Consider the following 22,865-nt stretch of genomic DNA (forward strand, 5'->3'; position numbering starts at 1 on the left):
CATTTCTGACTTCTGATTTGACTGGGTTGACATACTTTGATTTTAAAGGTGTTGGGTGGAGAGGTGTTGTCAAATTCCGAATACTTGTGGCATTATTAATGGTGAGCCTAACGTGATCTGGTACACCTCTTCGCAAACTGAGCCCGTTCCTTAACAGAACATTATATATAATTTCTTAATTGCTATTTTTTACGCATTGCGGTATTGTTTTCATATTTTCGGGTACTTATTCTCGTTCACTGGTATACTTTGTAGTCATCGTGGTGGAAGACCCTTCTAAGTTATTCAAGCTAAAGACTCTTTCACCAACCACTTTTCAGTTAATGTCATTTTATGATTATTAATAATGGCTTTATTCAATATTATATGTTAGTACAGTATTTAATTCTCGGCACGAGGTTTTTCAACGGGCTTTTTTACCAAAAAACGAAAACAGAAATGAGAAATAAAGTAGAAAAAATCTGGGTTAGTAAAGCTTATCGAATTTGAGACATGCTTAAAAATACAGTTTACTTACCAGATAAACCTTAACAACGTGTTTGTCACAGAGCATATTTACTGGGTAAGGTATTAAAGAACTTTTATAGACAACATCCGCCAGGAGTTTGCAAGGTTTTAGATGTCTTTCCACAACCATATTAATAATGACCTGAAAAGATTCACCATACACCTTGCCAACTGCCATTAGCACTCTCCGCAGTACAGAAGAGTTTTTTCTCAAAAGTCCAAGAAAGAATGTAGAACAGTAAAGAATGATAGGTAATATGCAGGAATTGACATATTTTAAAAGTAAATGTCGAGTAATACCAAAAGCATGCAGACTGTTTATGTAGTAAGTCAAACGGTAAACTTTTCTCGATAATAGTAAAACATGAGAAAACCAAGAGGGATTGGAGGAAAACGTGTCACCAAGATAATTGACCCTCGACACTGTTTATCAAGGAATCCTCAATGGCACAAGTATTATGGGATAGTGTATAGGTGCTGTCCACATCTCAGGTTAAAGTTAACAGCGTGACATTTAGTTGGATTAAGTAAGAGACGACTACCAACAGGCCACAAAGGTGTTTTCTGTGGAAGATGGTAGATCATGCAGAGGAAAACAGGAAAGAAGAACGGGGAGAATAGTCCCTTGTGGTACATCTTCATCAGACAGTAAAGACGTTGAATACCTTCCTCCAAATACTGTGTACTGTTCTCTTCCAGAAAGGTAGGAATATAGCCGATTGGTTACCCAGCTGTCAGTGTTACGCTTACTGATTTCTTCAGTAGAAGTTGTTTTGGGATAGAATCAAAAGCAGAAGTATAGTCCATAAAAGCGCATCCAACATACTTCTTACCCTTTTCCTAACCGAATACTATATTGTGATGCACAACAGTAGTAGCATCTAATATGTTTCTTTTGCATCTGTATACAAATCGATACAGATCACAATGCTCTTTTGTTGCAGAATGAAGTGGCAGTATCAATATATTTTCCATTATTTTGAAGAAAAGTTAAGTTATTGTTGTGGATCTAAATTTCATATTTTTACCATCAATTACTTTCCTAGGCATAGGGATTATCTTTATGTTTCTCCACATTTGCGGTATGAGGTTAGTTGAGAGGGGATTGTTAAACATATTCGTGAAAAGATAACATAGAACGTCAGCACATGTTTTAGAAAGGAGGTTTGGGATGCCATCAGGTCCTAAACATTTGGATGAATTAGGTGACCAGAGACATTTGTGAGCATCATTTTCAGTGAAAGTCGGAACACAATTATTCTCCAAACCTGTGGATGTAGGGAGTATGATATCAAATGACTGGCGTACAAGAGACTTATTTAAGTCACAAACATTCAGCTCGTTATCGCTTCTAATCTGCCTGTCCCATGTAAGTTATTTAAATAGTCTCCACATACTTGGAGAGTTTTTATAAGATAGGAGTTTCTGAGAAAACATAGAGTTGAGACGCCTTAACTCTAGGCTATATTAGACCATTTAGCTTGCTAACGTCAATACTGTTTTTTGCCTTGTACATTCTTTCTTTTACACTCTGTAGTCGTTTTAGTTGTGGAGATGTAAGTTGATCAAAACTTAAGAAAATGGTTTCAGTAGGACAACAAACATCAAAACAGAATTTAAGATAACAGGTGATAACATCAGTGGTGTTTTCTAGTGAGTTATCCGTAAATAATTAACAGTTAGTCGTACGAAACATGTTTTTCAGATTCTGTATATTTTCTTCTGAGTAATTCCTATATATTATTTTTTGGTCTGGTGTAAGGGTTTATTTTTTCAATGTCTTCCATATACTTTAGTCAGAACACAGATTATACAGTGATCCGGGCTAGACAATGGAGCATGTTTACGATTCACATATATACCCATATCATTAATGAAAACGAAGTATAAATGAGCATCCAGACGAGTGGGAAAATCTACTACATTTTGGCGACCTAGCGATGTAGGGAAGCTACAGTCACATGAATTGAAATCACATACAATTGAAAGTGAACCAGCGAATTCAGTAAATTCATCAGCGAAAACAGATAGCGCAGACGATGAACAGTCTGAAGTCATGTAGATGTTGGTAACATAAACATATTTGTATTTATTCAGGTGTTTTGGACGGCATCTTAAAGTTAGGCAGTCGGTGAAGTCATTTGAAAACTTGAAACAAGCAAAGGTATATCGACACCGGTTAACGTTTACAAACGTAGCTACAATGCCTTCTCACCTCTTTTTATTGCTTGATTGATCCTGACGATAGATATTGGAATCACGTAGTGATACTAAGCAATCGTCCTGTAAATTAGTTAACCAAGATTCTTGAATTGTGATGACACCACAATTATGATACATGTTTTGATTTAGTAGGAATTGGAGATAGTTCACTTTCTTAGGATTTAGCAGCCTGAGGACCGATATGTGATTAATGTTCATTCCCTTTAATGCATATTGCCAACCACCACGATGTCGCTTATTGTACTTTTTTGAAATTTTTGAAGCAAAACGTCTTAAGTTTTTCATAAACACACCTGTCTAAGTTATGCGATTAACAGACATTATAAGATCCAAACTAGGTTTGGCTGAAGAATAACTGTCTGGAATAGAAGAGACGCGTGTTTGCCCAATCGAAATCAGAACAAGGTGATTGAGGTGGGTGCATAACATTGGATAACGTTCATTGTGATCCCTTGCTTCTTTGTTCTGAATGATGCTTTGATTATCCTGGGTCCATGAGATTCCCATCCCACTAGTGCATTTCGTGCTTCTTTGGACAGAATTAGAGCAACTCCCTGAATGTGTGGAGCATTTTCCCCTTCGTGACCGGAGTACAGCAGCATCTCTCCTGTACCTAGCCTTTGTTGTCCAGTTTGTGTCCAATGGGTTTCGCTGATTCCGAGTACTGCCAAGTTGTATCTCCTCATTTCCATTGCTATTTGGCTGGTCTTTCCTGTCTCCCACATTGTCCGGACGTTCCATGTACCTATAAAGAGTGTTGCTCTGGTTGTTAGAAGGTGCATCGGTCTCGTGACTTCCGAAGAATTTCGGCTTTCATCATGAGACGTCATAATTATTCCTTCAACTCCCAGGGCAGAGTTTAAATTGTTTGAATTATTTTTTCTGGTTAGCGTTTTTTTAGCGAGTTAGCTTTTCTACGGGATGGGGTCGCTAACCCCATGCCCAACCCTCCTCCTTTACCCGGGTTTGGGACCGGCAGTAACTCTAGAAGAGCTACAGGTGGATGGAAATGCTAATTTATCTATTTTTCTAACTTCCTTTTCCGGTCGTGGTTTACCCCCTTCATTTTAAGGCACATAATCGACCCATTCTATCAACAGATACTTGATAAATACCCCGAACTATACCAGACCCGACAAAAATAGTCTTGTATAACCAGCAATGCTACAAACCACATCACAACTACAGGACCATTTGTATTTTCGAAAGCGCCCCGACTATCTCCCGAAGGGCTAAGTTTGGATAAAACTGGATTCGATCACGTAATCGACTTGGTAGTTATCCGGACATTAGACAGCCCATGGAAATCTTCTTTGTACATGGTCCCTAGAAAGGACACCAACGATTGGAGTCCAACTGGTAACTAGTGGCGACTGAATAAAAGGAAGAAAGGAAGAAACCAAGAAAATAGAAATAAAGGAAACGCGAAATACGCAAACAGACTTATAAGCGTGTTCATGAACGCAGAACAAGAATAACCGACCATGTAAGTATCACCAAATGAGTAATGCAAATAAAATAAAACTAGATTAATTAATAGTAAATAACTTACTAGTGGTGTAAGATATGACGTCAGAATAAGTGTTTGTGCAGTCAAAGCTTGGAGTGATGCTACGAAAGTCTCAATCAAGTGCAAAGGATAATCAATATGTATGTGCATGGTAACTATAAAACGAGTTTGAAAAGTTGATTTAAGCCTAACACAATAATAGTCGGTTATTCTTGTTCTGTGTTCATGAACACGCTCACGTTCATGAACACACACACATGAGTAAGTTTGTTGGACAGACAGCGAGGATGGAACGAAAGAATAAGAAATTGAGAGTTATCATGGTGAAGCAGTTTGGAGCAAAAATCATAGTTGGTAGTCCCACGAATATCCTTAGGACTGGCTAAGCTAAGAGTTGTGTTGCGAGGGGAAATAGATTCAACAATTTTGTCATCATTTAAAACATGTTTACCGTTTCCGGCAGGAAAGCCGCTGGAATTACAAAAAGGTCTTCTCATTGCTATTGAACATAACACCTGATAAAGGCATAGTGTACATATTAGGAGCCTGACCAAGATGGCTATCAAGTCTATGTGTGTGACCAAGTGGCCATTTACAATTCAGATTACTATTTATACCTGAAGTATGGATAACATGTTCCAGACGTTCATTTCCAAGTTTTGTGGTTAATTTTGGCTCCTACATAATTTAGGGAGAATCGTGTGTTGTTAAACATACTTGCCATGGTTTGCAAGGTTCGAATATACTGACGTTAAATGTGTGGTCAGATATATAATTGTTATAACTAGTTTTCCCGTTATCCGTTTCACAGTTACTGTAACTGGTTATCGCACTAACAGCGAATTTGACTGTGTTATCCGACTCGTCACCAGCACAACTACTTAGAGTAAGATCTAGGTCAACATTCTTAAGAGGATAGACACCACCTCCATCGAGGTCACCTTCATCTAGGCTTTGAACTTTAAGATATTCAGGAGAGTTTTTCGGTGGTGGCATATTTGTAAGGTTAAATGCCCCCTTAAAATCAGACTTAGTTTTACGACCATTAGGATTATGTCTGGAATGGAGACAACTGGTATAAGCTTGTCTGCCTCCGGGTGAACGAAGCAGCTCGTCTCGTTGAAACTGTCGGAAGTCGTGTCAGTAGTAGTGTTAGGTTGTGTGGTTTTCCTACGTTTGGCTGAACGCCTAAAAGCAATGGCCATCATTTCTCCTTGTGGTATGATAAGAAAGTGACGTATAGCAGATGGATTAAAAGATTTTGGAAACAGAAATGGGTGAAAAAATCAATGCAGAGGGCTCAAGTCTAGAAATCGAAACCTATGTTTAGCACAAGAGTGAATGTATCGTGACCTAGTGGGGTAATGATGACCATAAGGCGTGGTTTAAACTAAACAAGGTGGTTGTTGGTTAACACTCTTCTGACAGCCTGCTATGTTAAACAACATCTGGCCACCTTTCCTTACTACAAGGGGCCATGTGGTACAATATAGTAATGGAAAGTTTAATGAAAATTTCGATTCATCATAGTCTTCGTCAGTTTAAAGAAGCAGAATTCAGAGAAAATTTTCTTTCCGACGCAATCATTTACTCAGGCTGTACATTCGTATATATAGTTATATGGAAAACATTTGTCCATAGGAGGCTCTGAAAGATCGCATTATAAACTGATTCGAGAATAAATAAACGAACAAAACGATTTGTCCAACCTCTCACCCTTCCCTTGATGGGTATGTTTCTGGTTGTTTTTTTTCTGAACTTTTATTTATTATCGATTTTTTTTAAATTGCTGCTTTGCATTTTTAACTCTAACCGGTTATTATTATTAACCTAAACAAGTTTTCTTGATTATCATTTAGTCTGTTATTATGACCCTTGTGTTTGTCGCTTTTCTTCATATCTATTATCTGCTCCATAATTATTTTCCTTCTTACCCCCTGATTAGAGCGTAAGCTTGTTTTTTATTTGTTCTCCAATCTATTTGCAATGCAGTGTTTCCTAGCCTCCTATACACAAATATTTTCCATATAACAATATGTGCGAATGTACAGCCTAAGCAAATGATTTCGTCGGAAAGAAAATTTTCTTCGCGGAATTCTCGTTTTCTTATTCAGTGACACAATGGGTTATTTCGTCAGTTTTTCAATTATTCCAGCCGTCCTGGAAAAGAGAAAAAGGGTATGCAAACGCATGTCCAATGGCACCAGTACGTGAGTAAGGGCACGAAACGGGAGAAAAAAGGGAAATAGACCGGTATATGTGTATAAATAACACGTGTGAAAAAATTGGCGCAATGACGTTTTGAATTTTTTAAGAAAAAATACACATACGTGGACATATTGATAAAAATGATTGTTTTTTAGACATAACGATACAAACAAACGAAGCGAAAATAAATTTTATGCAATGTCCTACGCTCACTAATCGATCAAGTGTTCCGGAAACTTCACCCTACTTCCAGAGGGCGTTGTTTTTGGCCGGTTGCCAGAAGCCCACGGATTTTCGTCGTGACTGATGATTATCGGGTCGTTAGATTCATTTTGAAGGTTTCGTGTGTGAAAATAACTCCATGCATACATTTGCAACTTGTTCTTTTTGGTTTCTTTAGTTGTACATTATGTTACTCTTTTTGATGCCATTTGAGGTAGTAATATCTTATCATATTACAGTTTTCTAATTTTTTCACCATCACTGTGTTTCTGTGTTTCTTCCCGAACAATATCTATGTTGTTTTAGTCGACATTTAATCTTGGCGGCAGCCATATTGATTGTTCTCTCTTTGATTGTGTTGCTTGTTTTGACTGGGATCGTGCATTTTGGTTGTGAGTTGAATTTCTTCTCCAGAATCGGAAACACTGTGTTATAAAGCACAAAACTATTATCTTTTGAACGGATTTTTACTTGATCTATCTAGAAAGGTCTGAATAACACTTATTTTTGGGTGCGTCCGATCGATTATTGTGGGAACAATTAATGGTTGAATAACTTAGCGGTAATATTTGTTTAGAACTGTTGTTACCCCAATCACCTTGTCCTGATTTCAAAGGGGTAAAACTGAGTCTCTTAATTGCCCAGACAGTTATTCTTCAGTCAAACCTTAGTTTGGATTTAACACAGTTTGAGTATCGTAGATGTCAGGCCCGTATCGTTCGAGCGTACGGGAGGAAAATCAACATTGCTGATGTTTCTTTCCGAATGCGCGACTTAGAAACGGTCAATGTTGACGTTATAGCTAATCCCGCCTTTATCGATGATATAGTGTTTAGATTTGCGATGAAGAAACTTGACGGGTCTTCCGTAAGCCATTTTGAGGGGTCGTCTAAATGAGTGTACCGTATCATGGGGCGCGCTGGACGAAAACACCGGTTGATTGTGACCAAGTGCAGACAGGTTTAACTGAACGCATCGCGTTTGTAAGCCGGTTCGTGTAGACGTCCAGATCAGTGCTCATTGAAGAAGATGAGGGATCCACGAATCCTTCTGGAAGTCGAAGTGTCCTTCCATAAACGAGTTGAGCTGCAGTGTATTCAATGTCAGATTTTACCGCACTGCGAATACCGAGTCAGACGAGTGGAAGAGTGTCAGTTCACTGTGAAGGCTTAAAGTGAAAATTTCAACTGTCGGTGAAGGCGTTCTATCAACCCGTTTACCCGTGAGTGGCAAGCGTTCGTCCAGAATCACGTGATTCCTAATAGTATGGTCAGACAACGGAAAAGTCAAGATTTGAACTGGCGTCCACGGTCCGTAATGATAGTTGAAGGGCAGCCGAAATTTGCTGACCATCGTTTCGGCACTCTTGGATAATCCCTACCTGCAGATGTGCCACATGATAAGGTTCCCTTACCTGTCCACATCTGTTTAATGCACAGTTTGGGGGTCGTTGGAAATAACTCGTGCTGAAGATCAGTCTTTTATTTTTGAGGCTGGGCGAGTTTGGGGTAGATACCTTGAAAACCGTTCAAGGACGCTATGCGAGACTGGGCGTCTGCAACTACATTATTTGCCTCCAAAGTGTGTTGTATACCTGAAGTGAACTGTGAAGTGTAGTTCAGTTGTCGGGGCTCACGAGGTGAGTACTTGTATGAAGATGAAATTAATTTCGTCGGATGGAATGACTCAGTGTTGCAGGCTACTTTACTTTTGTATGCCGTCTTATCCCTTGGATTCATAATAAATATATTATTCTGTCTCTAGCCTCAGTGTGTTATCCACCATGTATTGGTGCTGATTATGATAGGAGGAGTCAGTGTAGACAATGATTTCACGTCCATGCAAGATCTTATAGATCAGATAGTCACATCATGACAATTCTACAATTTTAGGATGAGGTCTATAATTAGAGCAGTACTAATGACGAAGTAGACCGTAATTCTACATTGGTAAGCCCGACAGAAGAAATGCAGTCTATTATTAATTCTCATTTTACTTGAACTTTCTCAAGAGATTTTTACTTACGTTAACCCATTATTCTAATAGTCCTCTGCTCACGTGTATCATCGTATTGTAATGTTGATTGGTACTCATTACTTACTAGCTCAATTGATTCTAATAACTGGTCATATATATTAATCATCAGCTACGATGGTTCGTTAGCCAGCTTTAATAGCGTTTACATGCTTCAGCGAAATAAACCTGTTAAAACATAAAGCTCTGGCAAATGTGACCTTTAAATGACACAAATAGACATTGACTAGCAACGTGAGCAAGGACTGAATGGTTATCTGGATCTCGTTCTTCATGTCGCCTCTTCACTTAACGTCTCACTCTGTCTTATACCATGGTCTATCTTGTAATATCTTTTCTTTCGACCAGTGCTTGCCTAATTTCCAATTTGCGAGTTCGATAGCTAAAAGACGAAGACAGTACTCCGGAAACTTACGCCCCCTTGAGATACGCCACAGAAAACAGATATGGAACGGGTGACTTCGTCCTGCACCGTCATTATAGCCTCAGATATTCCACAGGGATATAAGGTCGTCGTTTCTAGAAGCCCTCAACCTTACATGGATCTATTCTCGACCGTCCGTTGCATGTCGCAAAGCAACCAATCAAAGCGCGCCATTTGTGATATTGGCAATACGTTTCTTACTAAAACCATCTACATTCATATCTTATAAAATATCAACCCAGCTGAGTAATTTATTGTAGTGCAAATTGTAACTTCTGTAGCAAATTGATCTTGCCTGTGAACTGGCACGCCTCATGTAACAAACTGTTGTTTGAGAATGAATTATTATTATGAACTTAAAGAGAACGTAAGAGGTGTATGATCAGTAAAAAGGGTGAATTCCCGGCCTTCGGTAGAGTGCTGAAAATGCCATACAGCACCATACATAGCTGGGAGTTCCCTACCGAAAGTGTTGTACCTCGATTCAGTGTCTAGCAACTGTCTCGACAAAAATGTCAAGGGTTGCCAGGAGTGGTTCACCCATCGTTGTAAGACTCCTCCGATTGCTGAGTCGGATGCGTCTACTGCGACACTAATGGGCGCTCGAGTGTCCTGATGTGCCAGCATGGTTGCCTTTGCGATAAGTTCCTTAATTGTGAAGAACGATTTTCGCGCAGTGTCATCCAGACTAATGAATTTCGCATTTCAATGGAGTTGGTCAGTTAGCAGTTTCATAAGGAATGAGCATTTCAGTATGAACCATCTATAGAAACTTACAAGACCGTTAAATGTGCTCAATTGCCTAATGGTGGTCGGTTCTGAGTAATCAGAATTGGCCGCCACTTTGCTTCTCAGAGGTCAGATGCCTTGCGAATCAACAGCGTGTCCTTCGAAATCTAAGGCGTTGGTTCCTATTTGGTCTTTCTGAGTGTTTACAGTAATGTCATGCCTTCGTAGTCATTCGAACACAATATGCAGATGCTGAAGATGGGATTCTGTGTCCGAACTTGCTATCAAGCAGTCATCAACACACGCGTGTACGAAGTTGAGGCCTCGATAAACGTCATCGATGAACCTTTAGAAAGTCTGGGAAGCATTTCTTAAGCCGAAAGGCATTCGCAAAAATTCGTAAAGTCCGAAGGGAGTTATGAGAGCGGTTTTTGGAATGTCGTCAGTAGCCATTGGGATTTAGTTGTAAGCTTTAGCTAAGTCGATTTTCGAAAAGATAGTTGTACCTTTCAAGGTAGCTGTCAAATCGTGAATGTGAGGCAACAGGTAACGACCGGGAATGGTTTCAGCATTCAGACGTCGATAATCATCAGTTGGGCGTCAATCATTCGGGAGCCAGTCGGCGTGCTTTTGAGAATATAGGTGATCCTGTAGTCGAGATGTGATGTGTAACGTTGCTGGTTACACACGGCAATTTCGGTTGTGGTTGGTGTATCTTGGAGTATTCATCGATTAATGGTTGATATAATGGGTCTATGGCGTGCTTAATTGTCTCGAGATAATCTGCAACGAGAAAGAGGAGTTACGCGAACAGATAACTTAGTATTTCCGTCTATTAACCCTCGTTTGCGTGCGTCGATGAATAGGTTATGGTATTGTAGCAGGTCAATACCAGTGATTGGCATAGAAACATTTGCGACCACGAAAATTAAGTGGATGGGTTTGCGTAAATCCACGTGAAGATAAACGTACCTTTTACCATTTGTGGCGATTGGCTTTCCGTTTGCCGCCCGTAAGTGTAAAACAGATTCGTGAAGTCGGTAGTTGAAATTTCCAAGAAATAACGCTAACTTGTGCGCCAGTATTGACGAGGTAGTGAACTTTCGTGATTACACTTGTGAGTTTTAACAAACGGCTATGTTCGCAGGCTACGGTTAACGTTAACGCGTGCCGGCTGAGAAGTTTCCCGAATTGTTTTTCGTGTCGGTCGATTTTAGGTTCGGATACTTCCAGGGTTTTCTGCCATTTCTGAAAGACTTTCCATACTGGTTATGATAACAGCACCAGTCCGGGTTATCCGTCTCTCGTCGTCTGGAGACAGATTAGCTACGTGAAGTGCTTCTTCGCTGGGTATGTGACCGTTTACAGTCATTACGAAATCGAATATAACGTGTAAGTGTATGACATAATTCCGTAATGTCGTTCTGGGTCGCTTGAGGTGTTTCTTTGACCCAAAAAGACTTCGGCATTAGATTTCGTGATTTCTAGGATGCTGTTAGCAGATACAGCCAGCCCATCTACAGCGTTGTTTTGAAACGAGGCAAGCACTGCTTGCAACTGTTGAGGAAGTTTGGATAAGAAAAGTTGTTTGAATAGGCCGTCATCGTAAAATCTTCACCTGATAACCATTCTTGGCAACAAATCTGTCGCAGAACCACGTTGTAGGTCGATATCATTAAGAAGTTGATCTAACATTTGATGATCGGTTAGATCTCCGCGTATAAGGATAGATTTGTAGGGTTCCGAAACATCACTAGTGAACATACTAAGTATTACGTGCGGTAGTGCCTTGACTACTGCGAGGAATTGTGTATGTGCGTCGTTCACGACGTGCTCGTCCAAGTCGGCTTCTGCGTAGCAGAACCAGGATTTGATGTTGTCTAGCCAGAAAGGCATTGGCTGAAACGAAGGTGGGGACATAGTCTTTAACTTAAGCACCTTGTGTGTCTGTTTCGTCATGGCGAAATATCAAGTGCCATAATGAACAAGGAAAAATATCTAAAACTCGAAAAACATCACAATATATAAACATTAAAATAAAGCAATGATTTATGAAATTCCAAAAAGCAACAGACAGTTTGTAAGTCGGTATACCAGATCATGTTGGGCTCACCAATGAAGATGTCACAGGTATTCGGAGTTTGACAACTCTTTAACCAGTAACACCTATTATGAATCGTACCTACCAAGTGAAATCAAAAGACAGAAGCGAGTAGGTTAGAAGATATATTTGATGGGTTGTTAATATATAGGGAATCGACTGATTTAATCTGGCTAGTGATTGCAAGGGATGTTGGGCACGGCGTTCCCACTCATGATCTGGTACGGATGCATGACCGGGCGCCTTCAGCTGAGTGAGTCCACCAAAACTAATGTGGTCAGTATCCAATGTCAAACACTTACAGAGCTATTTATTTTGAAGAACTATTTACCACTATAGTGTGAATTAGCTAGAAGTTGGACTCCTCACCGAACTCGGTCAAATATGTGACTTTGAGCCTATGATGACCGCCTTTTAGAACTGGATTTGTAACCGCGGTTGCATAAGAGTACTCCCCAACGCCAAAAAGTAAAATATACGGTGAAGGAAGAAAATTATTAGGAGTACGGGGATTGAATATAATTTTTTGTGTCAGAGACCATTTGTTGGCTTGATATATGCATGCATGATATATTGAAGCTACAGTTCCTCAAGTGATCTAGGTAGCGAGTTGGTGTACACCTTACAAGTATGTGAGTCCTATTGGTCATAAGCATCGTGAATAATTGATTAGTGTAAGGAATTACTGCAGTCACGCCCACTATAGGCCGTTGCGGTTTGTTGGTTAAGTTTGTGGTCCGGCATTCAGGAGAGCAGAGGTTCGAGTGCCTGTGGGGTTGGTGTTTTCTTTTACAGAACTCACATGAATACGATGTTCGCTGTTTGTAAGTTGCTCAGACATTAGGAAAAATGACAATAAAAGGATGGATTAGTATCCCGAAGTCCCCTAACCAGCCACATTGGAACACCGCGTTAACTGCTTAAAATATCAACAGCACAAGTGTTTTATGTTCATATCGACAGTAATCAAAAAGCAAAACCACATATGTGGTAGGTTTCATTTTTGTGACAAACAAAGCAAAGAATACAACTATCATTTATATAAAATATAGGTTTTTTTACAAAACACTAGTGGTAAATTCCAGAATTTCGTATGGATCACTGACAATAATTGGGCTAGAATGTAATTCACGGACGAAACAATCAGAAGCGTTTAAGGGATTGCAAGGTCACGGAGCCGATTTCAGTACGTGATGCTCATGTACGGGTTTTGGAGATGTGATAGTAAAGCATCTACAATAAATGGGACTAATGAAAAGTTCCTTTATTTGTAGTTGCGGTAATCAAATGACTTGTAGACCCTGTATAGACTACCTTGATGACGTCTTTTGATGTAACGCATGTTGGAGTAAGAAGTTGGCTAGAATAGGAACTTCTTTCGCCTGATTCAGGCTGGGACCATGGCGGACTATAATAATTGCAGCGAACTGTATGATGAAAGCACCAGTAACATTGGCTGCAATATTCGCAGATGTTGCTGAAGCTTCGGCTGTTCGGTGATATGAGTATTCTAGGGCTATATGCGTAACGAATGTGACAAACTTACACAGCCAGAGTACACACAAACAATATTGAAGCTATGTGGTAGAGGTTGAAAGGGTATTTGCAACCTTGTCATGGCTCCAGAGATCGACTAGTATGGAGCCATATGGATGAGTTCCTCTACCGTATGCATTGCGACTTTAAAACCTTTGAACCTATTTCTAAACCCGACAAGTTATTGGACCGTGTAAAAGAAGTGTATTCATTTTGATTCTTTGATTTTGTATGATATATTTTTATACCATACTAATTGTTACCTGATTGGCTATTATTTTTCAAGGTCATTTGGGATTCTTTCAAAGGTCGTTCATAAATTCCAGTCTCTTCAATAATTGGTTTGACGTGAGTGTAGACATGATTCACGTCGTAAACTCAATGTTCTGATTATCTATATCTAAATATGCACATATCCTATAAACCGTTCGTGAATTATTGGATACGCTGTATTGAGTACCTATCTGGTATGATTTGACTGTTGAGGGCTCTGTAATCCTCGCAAGATTGCCAATTGCCTTCATTTTTCTTTGGGACCATATGCAAAGGGGATGCCCATTGACTATCAGAGGGACGGATAACACCCAGTCGAAGCATGTAGTCGAATTCAGTTCTAGCGAGTTTAACCTTATCTAGTGTTAGCCTCCTAGGTCTAGCAAACACGAGCGCATCTTAGGTTTTGATCATATGACTTGTATTCATTCTGCATCTGGAAGGCTGTGGGTTCGATCTGGTTAAGTTTGGAAATTCCGCGAGTATATCTTAGAATTTCGCCATTATTACTGGCGGAGTTTGTATCGAATTGAGAGATGTGATGCGACTTTCTCTGCCTTTTGTGCAATTCGAAGTTTCTTTCAGTGTTGAGCGTCGGTTTTTAGCGTCAAGTAGAAGTTCGTATCTCTCTAAAAAGTCCATCCCCAGTATTGCCAGATCCAAATCGGTCACAATGAAAACCCAAGGGAATTGCCTCCTGAATCCTTAATCTAGCGTTAAACCTTTCCGCCCAAATGTCGCGATTTTAGTTTTATTGGCAACTTGAATTGTAACTAGGGATGTTTGTCGACCCAGTTCAGTTTTTTTTGAGGAATGATACTATGAGCAGTGCCAGTATCTATCAATAAGTTTAAGCCTGTGTTTCTGTCTCTGACTTGAAACAAACGACTGTTTAGGCACCCCTTCTCAGTTGACGCGACCTGGGAAGGGGTTATTCGTTTCCCAACTTCCTGTGTTTCTTTTTGGGCCAGGTGCATGGTTGTCTGCACTTGACTGAGTTGACACCAAACTTCCACTGGTACCAACAGAACTGCCCAGGTTAATTGAACTTTTGTTTCCTGTTTTTGGACTTGGATCTTGGTCGTTGTGGTTACCTGCTCCAGTTTCTATCACCCATTTGCATTCTGATGGCAGCCTCATTGGGACTTTTATTACTTTCAGTGAGTCATTCTATGACTGGGTCCACTGATGGTTCTTCTTTTTGTGTGATTTATCGTGCGTGATCCAGTTGGGGGCAACCTTTCCGTTATTCTATCAGCCATACGCGCTAAATAAGGTAAAGAGGTTTCGGGATATTTCGCATCCAAACAGTGTTGGACGTAACATGGGAGAGCTTGTATCCATCCTTGTATTGGAACTGCTTCACCCACTGTGTTGTTACCAACTAAGAATTATAGATGGACCCAAAACTGTGACGGCGACCTATCATCTAATGTCTCTCTTCGAGAGTCTTTTTATTCTTTGACCGTCTGATAATAATAAACGGTTCAATATCTCTCGTCTCAAGATAGTGGACTTAAAATCAAGTCACGAACTTCTTTGGCGACTGAAGGAGGGAGGACAGAACATAAGTCTCAGATTTTGATATTATGTCTAGCGAGATAATGTTCTAGTTGAGCGAATCACAACTCAGGGGCATTACGATCAAATTCTGTAAGTCTGACTTTCGTAGTCATAACAGTGTCTCTCTGTACTGGTGACAAATACCCCGGGTTTTGGGTTTGCATTGAGTTTGACATCAGGTTTATGACCAAAATAGTGATATAATAACGAAAAATGATTACTACAGCACGGGTACCTTAAGGTAAAAAAACTATGTACGGATATATATATATATATATATAATCAAACTTTGGTTATGGATAATCAGTAGGTGTAACTTTATGACTAAGTTTAGGAAAATAATCACTATTATCAGGTGCAATTAAATTTGTTTGCTTCACAAAGCTCATCAGTTTCGTACCTGTATGTAACGCCCGTTCTGTTGACAGAAGAAACCAGACCAGTAGTGAATAGGTCTTTATTTAGATAGCGGGACAGTCACAGTGGAGCGGGATGTTACCTGTTCAGGCACACAAAGCTTTTCAACACTCACTATGAGGTAATGGGAAATATATTATCTATACGAAATAGGAAGTAAATGAATGCTTCGGCTCTACTGTTTTGACATATACTTGGTTATTTGAGGCCAAATCTTGATTAATCAACCTAAGCTATTACACAAGGATATATTTTAAAGATTGTTGGTGTACCGAGAAGTATCTGATCTAAGCTTAATAGTTTTCGCTGAAAAGTGTGTAACACAGCGTATTCAACAGTGATCTAGTGCAGATGATTTGTCTTGTGGACGACCATTAGTATCTACAAGAGGGACGCTAACGTATGCTCCAGTGTCTACAAGATAGAGAACCTTCGTCACCAAATCAACAGACGGCCATAATTCTGAATGACCTGACCTTGGGGAAACAACAGAGTTTCTTGAAATTTTTGAAAGAATTGCCATATGTGTTACGGTACGAACGCCAATAAGGGGTGTATGTCCAGAAGGGTATTCTCTGTGCCGGGCTACTTTGATGGAGTTTCGGACCGTCTGTCATCCTTCTGAAAGTTAAGAAAACTAGTAAGCGTATTACAGAGGTTTACGATTTCGTTTTGTGTCGTTTGACGCTTTTCCTTGATAGAACAAAGCTGTGTTATTTACACAACTACTTTGGGGATATATTTTAATTCAGCAATACATAAACATAAGCAGAAGAAACGATACATACGGAGTTAAAAAGATAGAGTGGACAGGGGGGTAAATAAACATGAATAGACCTCACATGTCCTACATGTTCATATCAAAATTGGTTTTACTACTAACCACTCGTTTATAAACCTCCTATCTTCATCATAGTGTTGATTTCTCGAATTCTTTTAAAGACAGCCCAAAGGGTTATTGATCAGAAATTTTATTAATAAAAGTCAGGGTATCATCCTAAATCGTCTCAGAGGATAGAAAATTAGCTCATCACATTAGTATTGGATATTGGTCAGCATACGGCGCACTTGAGGAAGAGGTTTTTGCGCTACAACTCTATTCTGTTTTAAGATCATGATGATACTTCATTATGAGGTTTCTGGAGTCTTTCCTTCGTATTAATTGCTTAAAAATGGTAAGTTTACTCTGACTTCATATTCATATCGTCAGGGGCTCAGTAGTTCTCAGTTAGAGAAAGAGATTGCCGGTGACCAACTTCTCAGTGGAGAGCGATATTTTGGGCTGGTGAACGTAAGCATATCCATCTTGACATAAATTTTGTAGTTCGGAAATACATGCTACTGCAATTCAGTAATACAGGCTTTGTTCTTCTGTAAGCCATTTCGAGACAAGGTTTTACAATACAATGATCGAGCAAAAAATCCCAAAAAAGAAACACTACTGACATGTCTTTCGGATCTTTTCTATTCAGTCGTATCTCAGCAAAGAAGGGTGGGCCAGATGCGTCCAAAGAAGTTCATACAAAAGTTGAAGCGGGAGAATGGTATGTATGGTCAATTTTTACGCCTTACTCCTACTTAAGGATTATTTGATAACTATCTACAACAGGATGCTCATGAATTTCTTAACTATCTTCTCAACAAAATAGCTGATATAATAAGAGGTAATCAATGTATCACAAACCAGCTTTTTAGCCGAACAACAACCAATCGGAGTAGATGCTGAAGATCCTAGTGATTGTGAAATGACTGATGTTTCCGAAAGTAATAGAAAGCATAGTGGCCGTAACTGGATTCATGAGATCTTTCAGGGAAGTTTAACCAATGAAACTAGGTGCCTTAACTGTGATAATGTTCGCACGAAAGAGGAAAATTTCCTCGATCTATCAGTCGATGTCGGAGAAAATGTTGATATATCTTATTGTCTCCGTTGCTTTTCCGATACTGAAACAATGCGTTCAGACAATAAGTATTACTGTGAATTTTGTCGTTGCAAGCAAGAAGCTCAGAGACGGTGAGTTCTTTACAAACATTGGTTCACATGACATTTGCTAAGTTGACATAACTGCTCACTCCATACGTCTAATTAGTAAAATTGTTCTTATTTGGATACAAGCCGTTGGAAAGTCCATCCAAAATTAGTCGGTGTTTCTATCGTCAAAGATTGCAGTGTATGTTGCTAATACCAGAGTATGGCAACTGACATTACGTAGTCCATGTTGTCTTACGAACGCCTTTGGTTTCGAGCTACATGTTACATATTAGACTTGTACATCACATCGCTTGGTATTGAAAGAGAACGAGTTTTGCTAAACTTAAACTTTTCTGGAAAACTTAGTGCACGAAATCAAGGTGTTTTTATTTCAAGTGGAATACAAAAGCCTATAAATATTATTGCTTGAACTCTAGCCAACTATCTACAAGTTAATTTATTCACAGCCATCACGTGTTCAACTAGGGTAAAATGTAAATGAAATTGCAACCAGCTCTGGAATATTATAAGCATGGAGATTCCTCAGCAATCAAAAACCACACCTCTCGCTACCGTTTGGATTTTACGTAAATTAAAGTTTTGGAGAACTAGTAAAATTGAGACCTTCCAGCTTGTCATGCCTGGTAATTTCTGGATTTCTTTTTACCTAATTAGTATTATTAAAAGTAAGCACTCCTAGGTTGATTTGCCTTTGTGTTTTTCACCACTATCAACCAGATTTCTTGTTTATTATCTTTCATAGGATGCGCATTAAAAAGCCACCTTTACTTCTAGCCCTGCATTTAAAACGATTCAAGTATTCGGAAAATCTCAATCGATTTATCAAGTTGTCCTACAGAGTGGCCTTCCCTATGGAATTAAGACTATTCAATATGGTTAGTTTTGCTAAAGATTTGTGTTTGTGGTAATTTTCGTGCAGTTGCTTTCACAAATTCCTACTGGTAAATGAGGATTAATCCACACCTATGTAGTTTAGTGTTTAAGAATATCACGGTTTCACACTTCATTATCCTTGATCGGAACAACATGAAACCATAAACTAAATGGTTTCTTAATGCTTTATTTAAGGACAGTTTAGACACGTTGGTCAGTCATGGTCGACATGGGACATAACACAAATGTGAGTCGATCCAAGTTTCCATATCACACAAGCACGACGTGTAAACTTTGGAGTTCACAAACTTATCACGCTTCACAATGTATAAATTGTTTTTTATTCCTCACATCTATTAACGATTTAGTTGATTTTCTTACGCTTATTTATTTTCACTAACAGTCTAGTGACTCATCTAATGATGATCGTCTATATAATCTTATGGCTGTTGTTGTCCACTCAGGCTCTGGACCAAATCGTGGACATTATGTAACACTTGTGAAGTCTCATGGACTATGGTTTTTGTTTGATGACGAACTAGTTGAAGTAAGTTTCATCTTTCAACTATTCAGTGCTATAACTAGCTTTAAGAGATTTTCTGTTTATCTATCCAAAATAGGCTTTCTGGTTTATAGCGTGATCGATACCATCTCTAAAGGATGTTATGAATCAAAAGTCCCAACCACCTAGACAAAGAGATCTGTACCGTCAGGTCGCTGTTTGGGTTATGTTGTTCATGATTTCCTAATTCGCTTACTAACTATTTGAGTACCTGTGATATTCAGATGACACATCAAAAAAGGTAGATCACAGCTCAAGACAGCAACTCGATGCTCGAAATTCTAGTGTTTCTAAGTGCAAAGCAAATACTTCTAATGTTCAATGCCAACATACAAAATCTCTTAAAAAGAAAGCTTAATTCCCACACAACTTGATGTCTTCATGGTTTAGTTTCATATCTTTTTTCCGTTCGATGCCATCGCTTATTAATTAATGATTTTGCTAGGTATCCTAATAATTTATGAACAAAATAGATTCAATTTAATTATTTTATCGGATTTCATGCTGATGAAGATTTGTATGTCATGGGGTTGGATTTAATAAAAGATACTCGTAAGCTACTAGTATTTAACCACAGATGCCTTAGAAATATTGCTCGCATCTGCTTGGATCACCGGGTAAGTAATAGTGAGGTTAGACAAAGGGTATTAGGGAATGATGATAAATCAGTTGATGAGGTTGTAAATCTTCATCAACTGAGACGGTTGGGCCACGTGTTACGTATACCTGAACACCGATTACCACGACGTGCAATGCTGACTAGTATAGGGGATGGTTGGAAGAAAGTTAGAGGTGGCCAGACCAAAACGTGGCATCAGAGCTTGAAGTCACTAACTTCTAGTCTGAGCCATGTTGGCAGACGCAGACTACTTGGTTGGGGTCTGCGCAACTATCGTAACCAATGGTTGGAGACTCTAAGTGACATGACTCCAAATCGATCACAATGGCGTCGGTGTATACACTTTCTGTCTTTCTTTAAACCTTGAGATTAAAATTGCTTGATATCTGTCTTTCTTACTTACTATATCCTTATATAAACCTTTATCTTATATATTACCACCACTAAATTACCTACTATGAATTCGGTGTTCATCTTGTGCTAATGAGGTATGGCAACTATGACTGATGCATATGTGTGCCTGGTCTTACGTTGGAGCTGACTGACTGGATTTGATATTATGTTCTCTACACTCAGATTACCTACCTTTTCCACTTTTAACTCCACAGTTAGCTTGAATATTTACTAGTCGGTGACTCATACACACGTAAATACTTTTTTATCGTCCAACACCTTCAAATCCTTAGCTCATGTTTAAGTAAAGGCTTCACATCCATCCCATCTTTTTTTAGTTTTATAAGCCAGATATTTGCTGTCCATCGTAAATATCATTCTTGGCCTAGTGTTCAAACTCCATGTAGTAATTGGCTTGAGTTTTCTCTCTTAGAGGGGTCAATTATTCATTGAACCAGTTATTCATATGTCACTCATCGGGTTACGCTTTCAAATTTCATTCCATGTGATAAAGTGTAATAAATTGTTGTAGTTTCTTAGCCCTCATAGATTAGCATGACTCATACTGTACACAAGTGTAATTACTTTTTATATTTCTTTTAAAACCATAAGTATACGCATATAATTAAAATTTAAATTCTGTATAATAATGTGGCACTCCTTTTCCGCCTAGAAAATCCATCGCACCAATATTGAAGACTTTTTTGGTTCGTCTACGGAAACCTCGAAATCTTCTTATACAGCCTACATTCTTTTCTATTTAGACGCTAAAGTTGCTTCAAGTACATCAACAGCTACTGATAATACTTCTACAATAGTTAATAATAGTACTATAGGTGTTGGTGATAGTAATAGTAGCCCTACCAATTCAATATCATCTGGATGTATTACCTAACTAGATTCTATTATATTTTCTTTTATTTCTGTCTTTTACTCTACCATCAATTTTTTTTTTAGTTTTTCACTTAGTATTTTGCATTTCCAGCTTTATGCTCAATTGAATTTGAAATTTTGTTTCTCTCTGTGTTTGTGAGCCTTTCATATATGTATGTAAATTAAATGTGGAATCAGATAATATTTCGTAAATTTATTTTTGAGTGTATATATATGTTTGTGTACTTAGGAATAAATCTGAATAAAGTACTATTCAAAAGGAATTATTGTGTCTTTAATGAACCTCTCTTGTAAGAACTTCTACGTGTTTATTTATTTTTATTCACACGTTAAGCATGAACAATAATTAGTCCAGGTTATTATATTAAGTAGTTTCTATTAAGTTCCATCATAATTTTAAATACTTCTACACAACTTTCCAAGTTTATGCCTGTAGAATGTCATTATTGGAAAAGTAAAATAGAGGCGAAAAGAGTTGATAACCCTGTGATCAATCTACTCTTGGTTTGGAACATGATGGAGAAGGATTGGTTGTATCACCTTATTCTGTATAACTTGTTCACCTTATAAAGGTTTCACATTAAGGATTACATTCATGTTTAAAACTAAAGTCATTGTTCCCATGCAGTACATGCGATGGTGCCCGAACATCTTTCTCAACTTAGCGTCAATGCATTCATAGTCTGAACAAGACCCAGGTAGCTACATCCAACTCAACCATTCACATATTTTCCATAATCCACGCATTATGACGATAACTAATTTCCTAGAAGCTACTGGTAGTAGGATTATTTCCTGATGAATACTAATTGCATTATGTAAGCCATTTTTTAAAAGTTGGATATTGTCTTAATTGAGTTACTTGTTGTTACATATTTCAATTTTATCTAGTAGTCCAATAACCGTACGTCTTGATATTGAACATCGGTACGGGAATCTAGCTTATCCTACTTTATTTCCACAACAGCCATTCTCAAACGTCTGAAAAGACGACGGTTCTGCTTGCTTCTGCTCGTACGTCAACTATCTAGTTAAAAAAACGGTTGAATTTCCAAATAGCGGTACACAATTGTAAATCTAGTATGAATAATACTAGTATGTATTTATTTTATTCAGTTGAGTTGAAATCAATGTTTACATAGTCGCATCATTTGGTTGGAATAGCACCCACTTTTTTCATACTTATAATTCATATCTGAACTGATTTACCTTCGCAACTCTAAATGGATGAGACAGAAAACGTTAAGCCATGTAGAACAGACTCAAACCTTTACAAATTTAAGCATAATAAATATTAAATCAATAATTCTCATTTTTTACAAAACTTGTTTTTGATAGTTCAAGTTCTGAATATGGAAAAGTGCTAGCACTTTGTTAGCTGAATTAGAAATATACAACCTGCATTTTCTAACAGTTATCTAAAAGCTATTGTTTCGGATTTTGGGGAGCGGTTGTTAAGGCGCCTCTGTAACTTGTATATGGTTCTCATCTACGGGACACCAGTACGTTTTGCTTTTGATCTTACAAGACATTAACAGGTTCGAACCTACCTCGGTTGGCGCTATGGTAGAATTTATGTCCCAATATTTCCAGTGAATACATTGGGATTACAAGCTGATCATTCTAGAGTTATCATGCATTCTTTTAAACTCTTGAAACACAATGCAACTCTTTTGAGATTGTAATCACACCTCAGTGGTAACTGTCAGTATTACTGAAATGATGATTCTGCTGTTTTATTTGAAACAATATAAATATGTTTCTTGAATGATTACTTACCCACT

The 22,865-nt window shown here is 38.4% G+C and overlaps 1 protein-coding gene across 1 annotated transcript; it reads left to right on the forward strand.

Moving 5' to 3' along the window:
- Window positions 1-16,811: 16,811 nt before the first annotated feature.
- Smp_000710 (ubiquitin-specific peptidase 46 (C19 family)) lies at window positions 16,812-21,082 on the forward strand (the record flags this gene model as incomplete). Its single annotated transcript, XM_018790381.1, has 8 exons — window positions 16,812-16,922; window positions 16,958-17,038; window positions 17,072-17,291; window positions 17,331-17,411; window positions 17,443-17,761; window positions 18,483-18,615; window positions 19,017-19,160; window positions 20,861-21,082. Exons 1-8 carry the CDS (start codon window positions 16,878-16,880, stop codon window positions 21,080-21,082), a joined length of 1,245 nt encoding a protein of 414 aa, XP_018646294.1. The 5' UTR covers window positions 16,812-16,877.
- Between the last annotated feature and the right edge of the window lie 1,783 nt (window positions 21,083-22,865).

The sequence above is a fragment of the Schistosoma mansoni genome, assembly GCF_000237925.1.
Source record: "Schistosoma mansoni, WGS project CABG00000000 data, supercontig 0113, strain Puerto Rico, whole genome shotgun sequence".
Classification (NCBI taxonomy): Eukaryota; Metazoa; Platyhelminthes; class Trematoda; order Strigeidida; family Schistosomatidae; genus Schistosoma; species Schistosoma mansoni.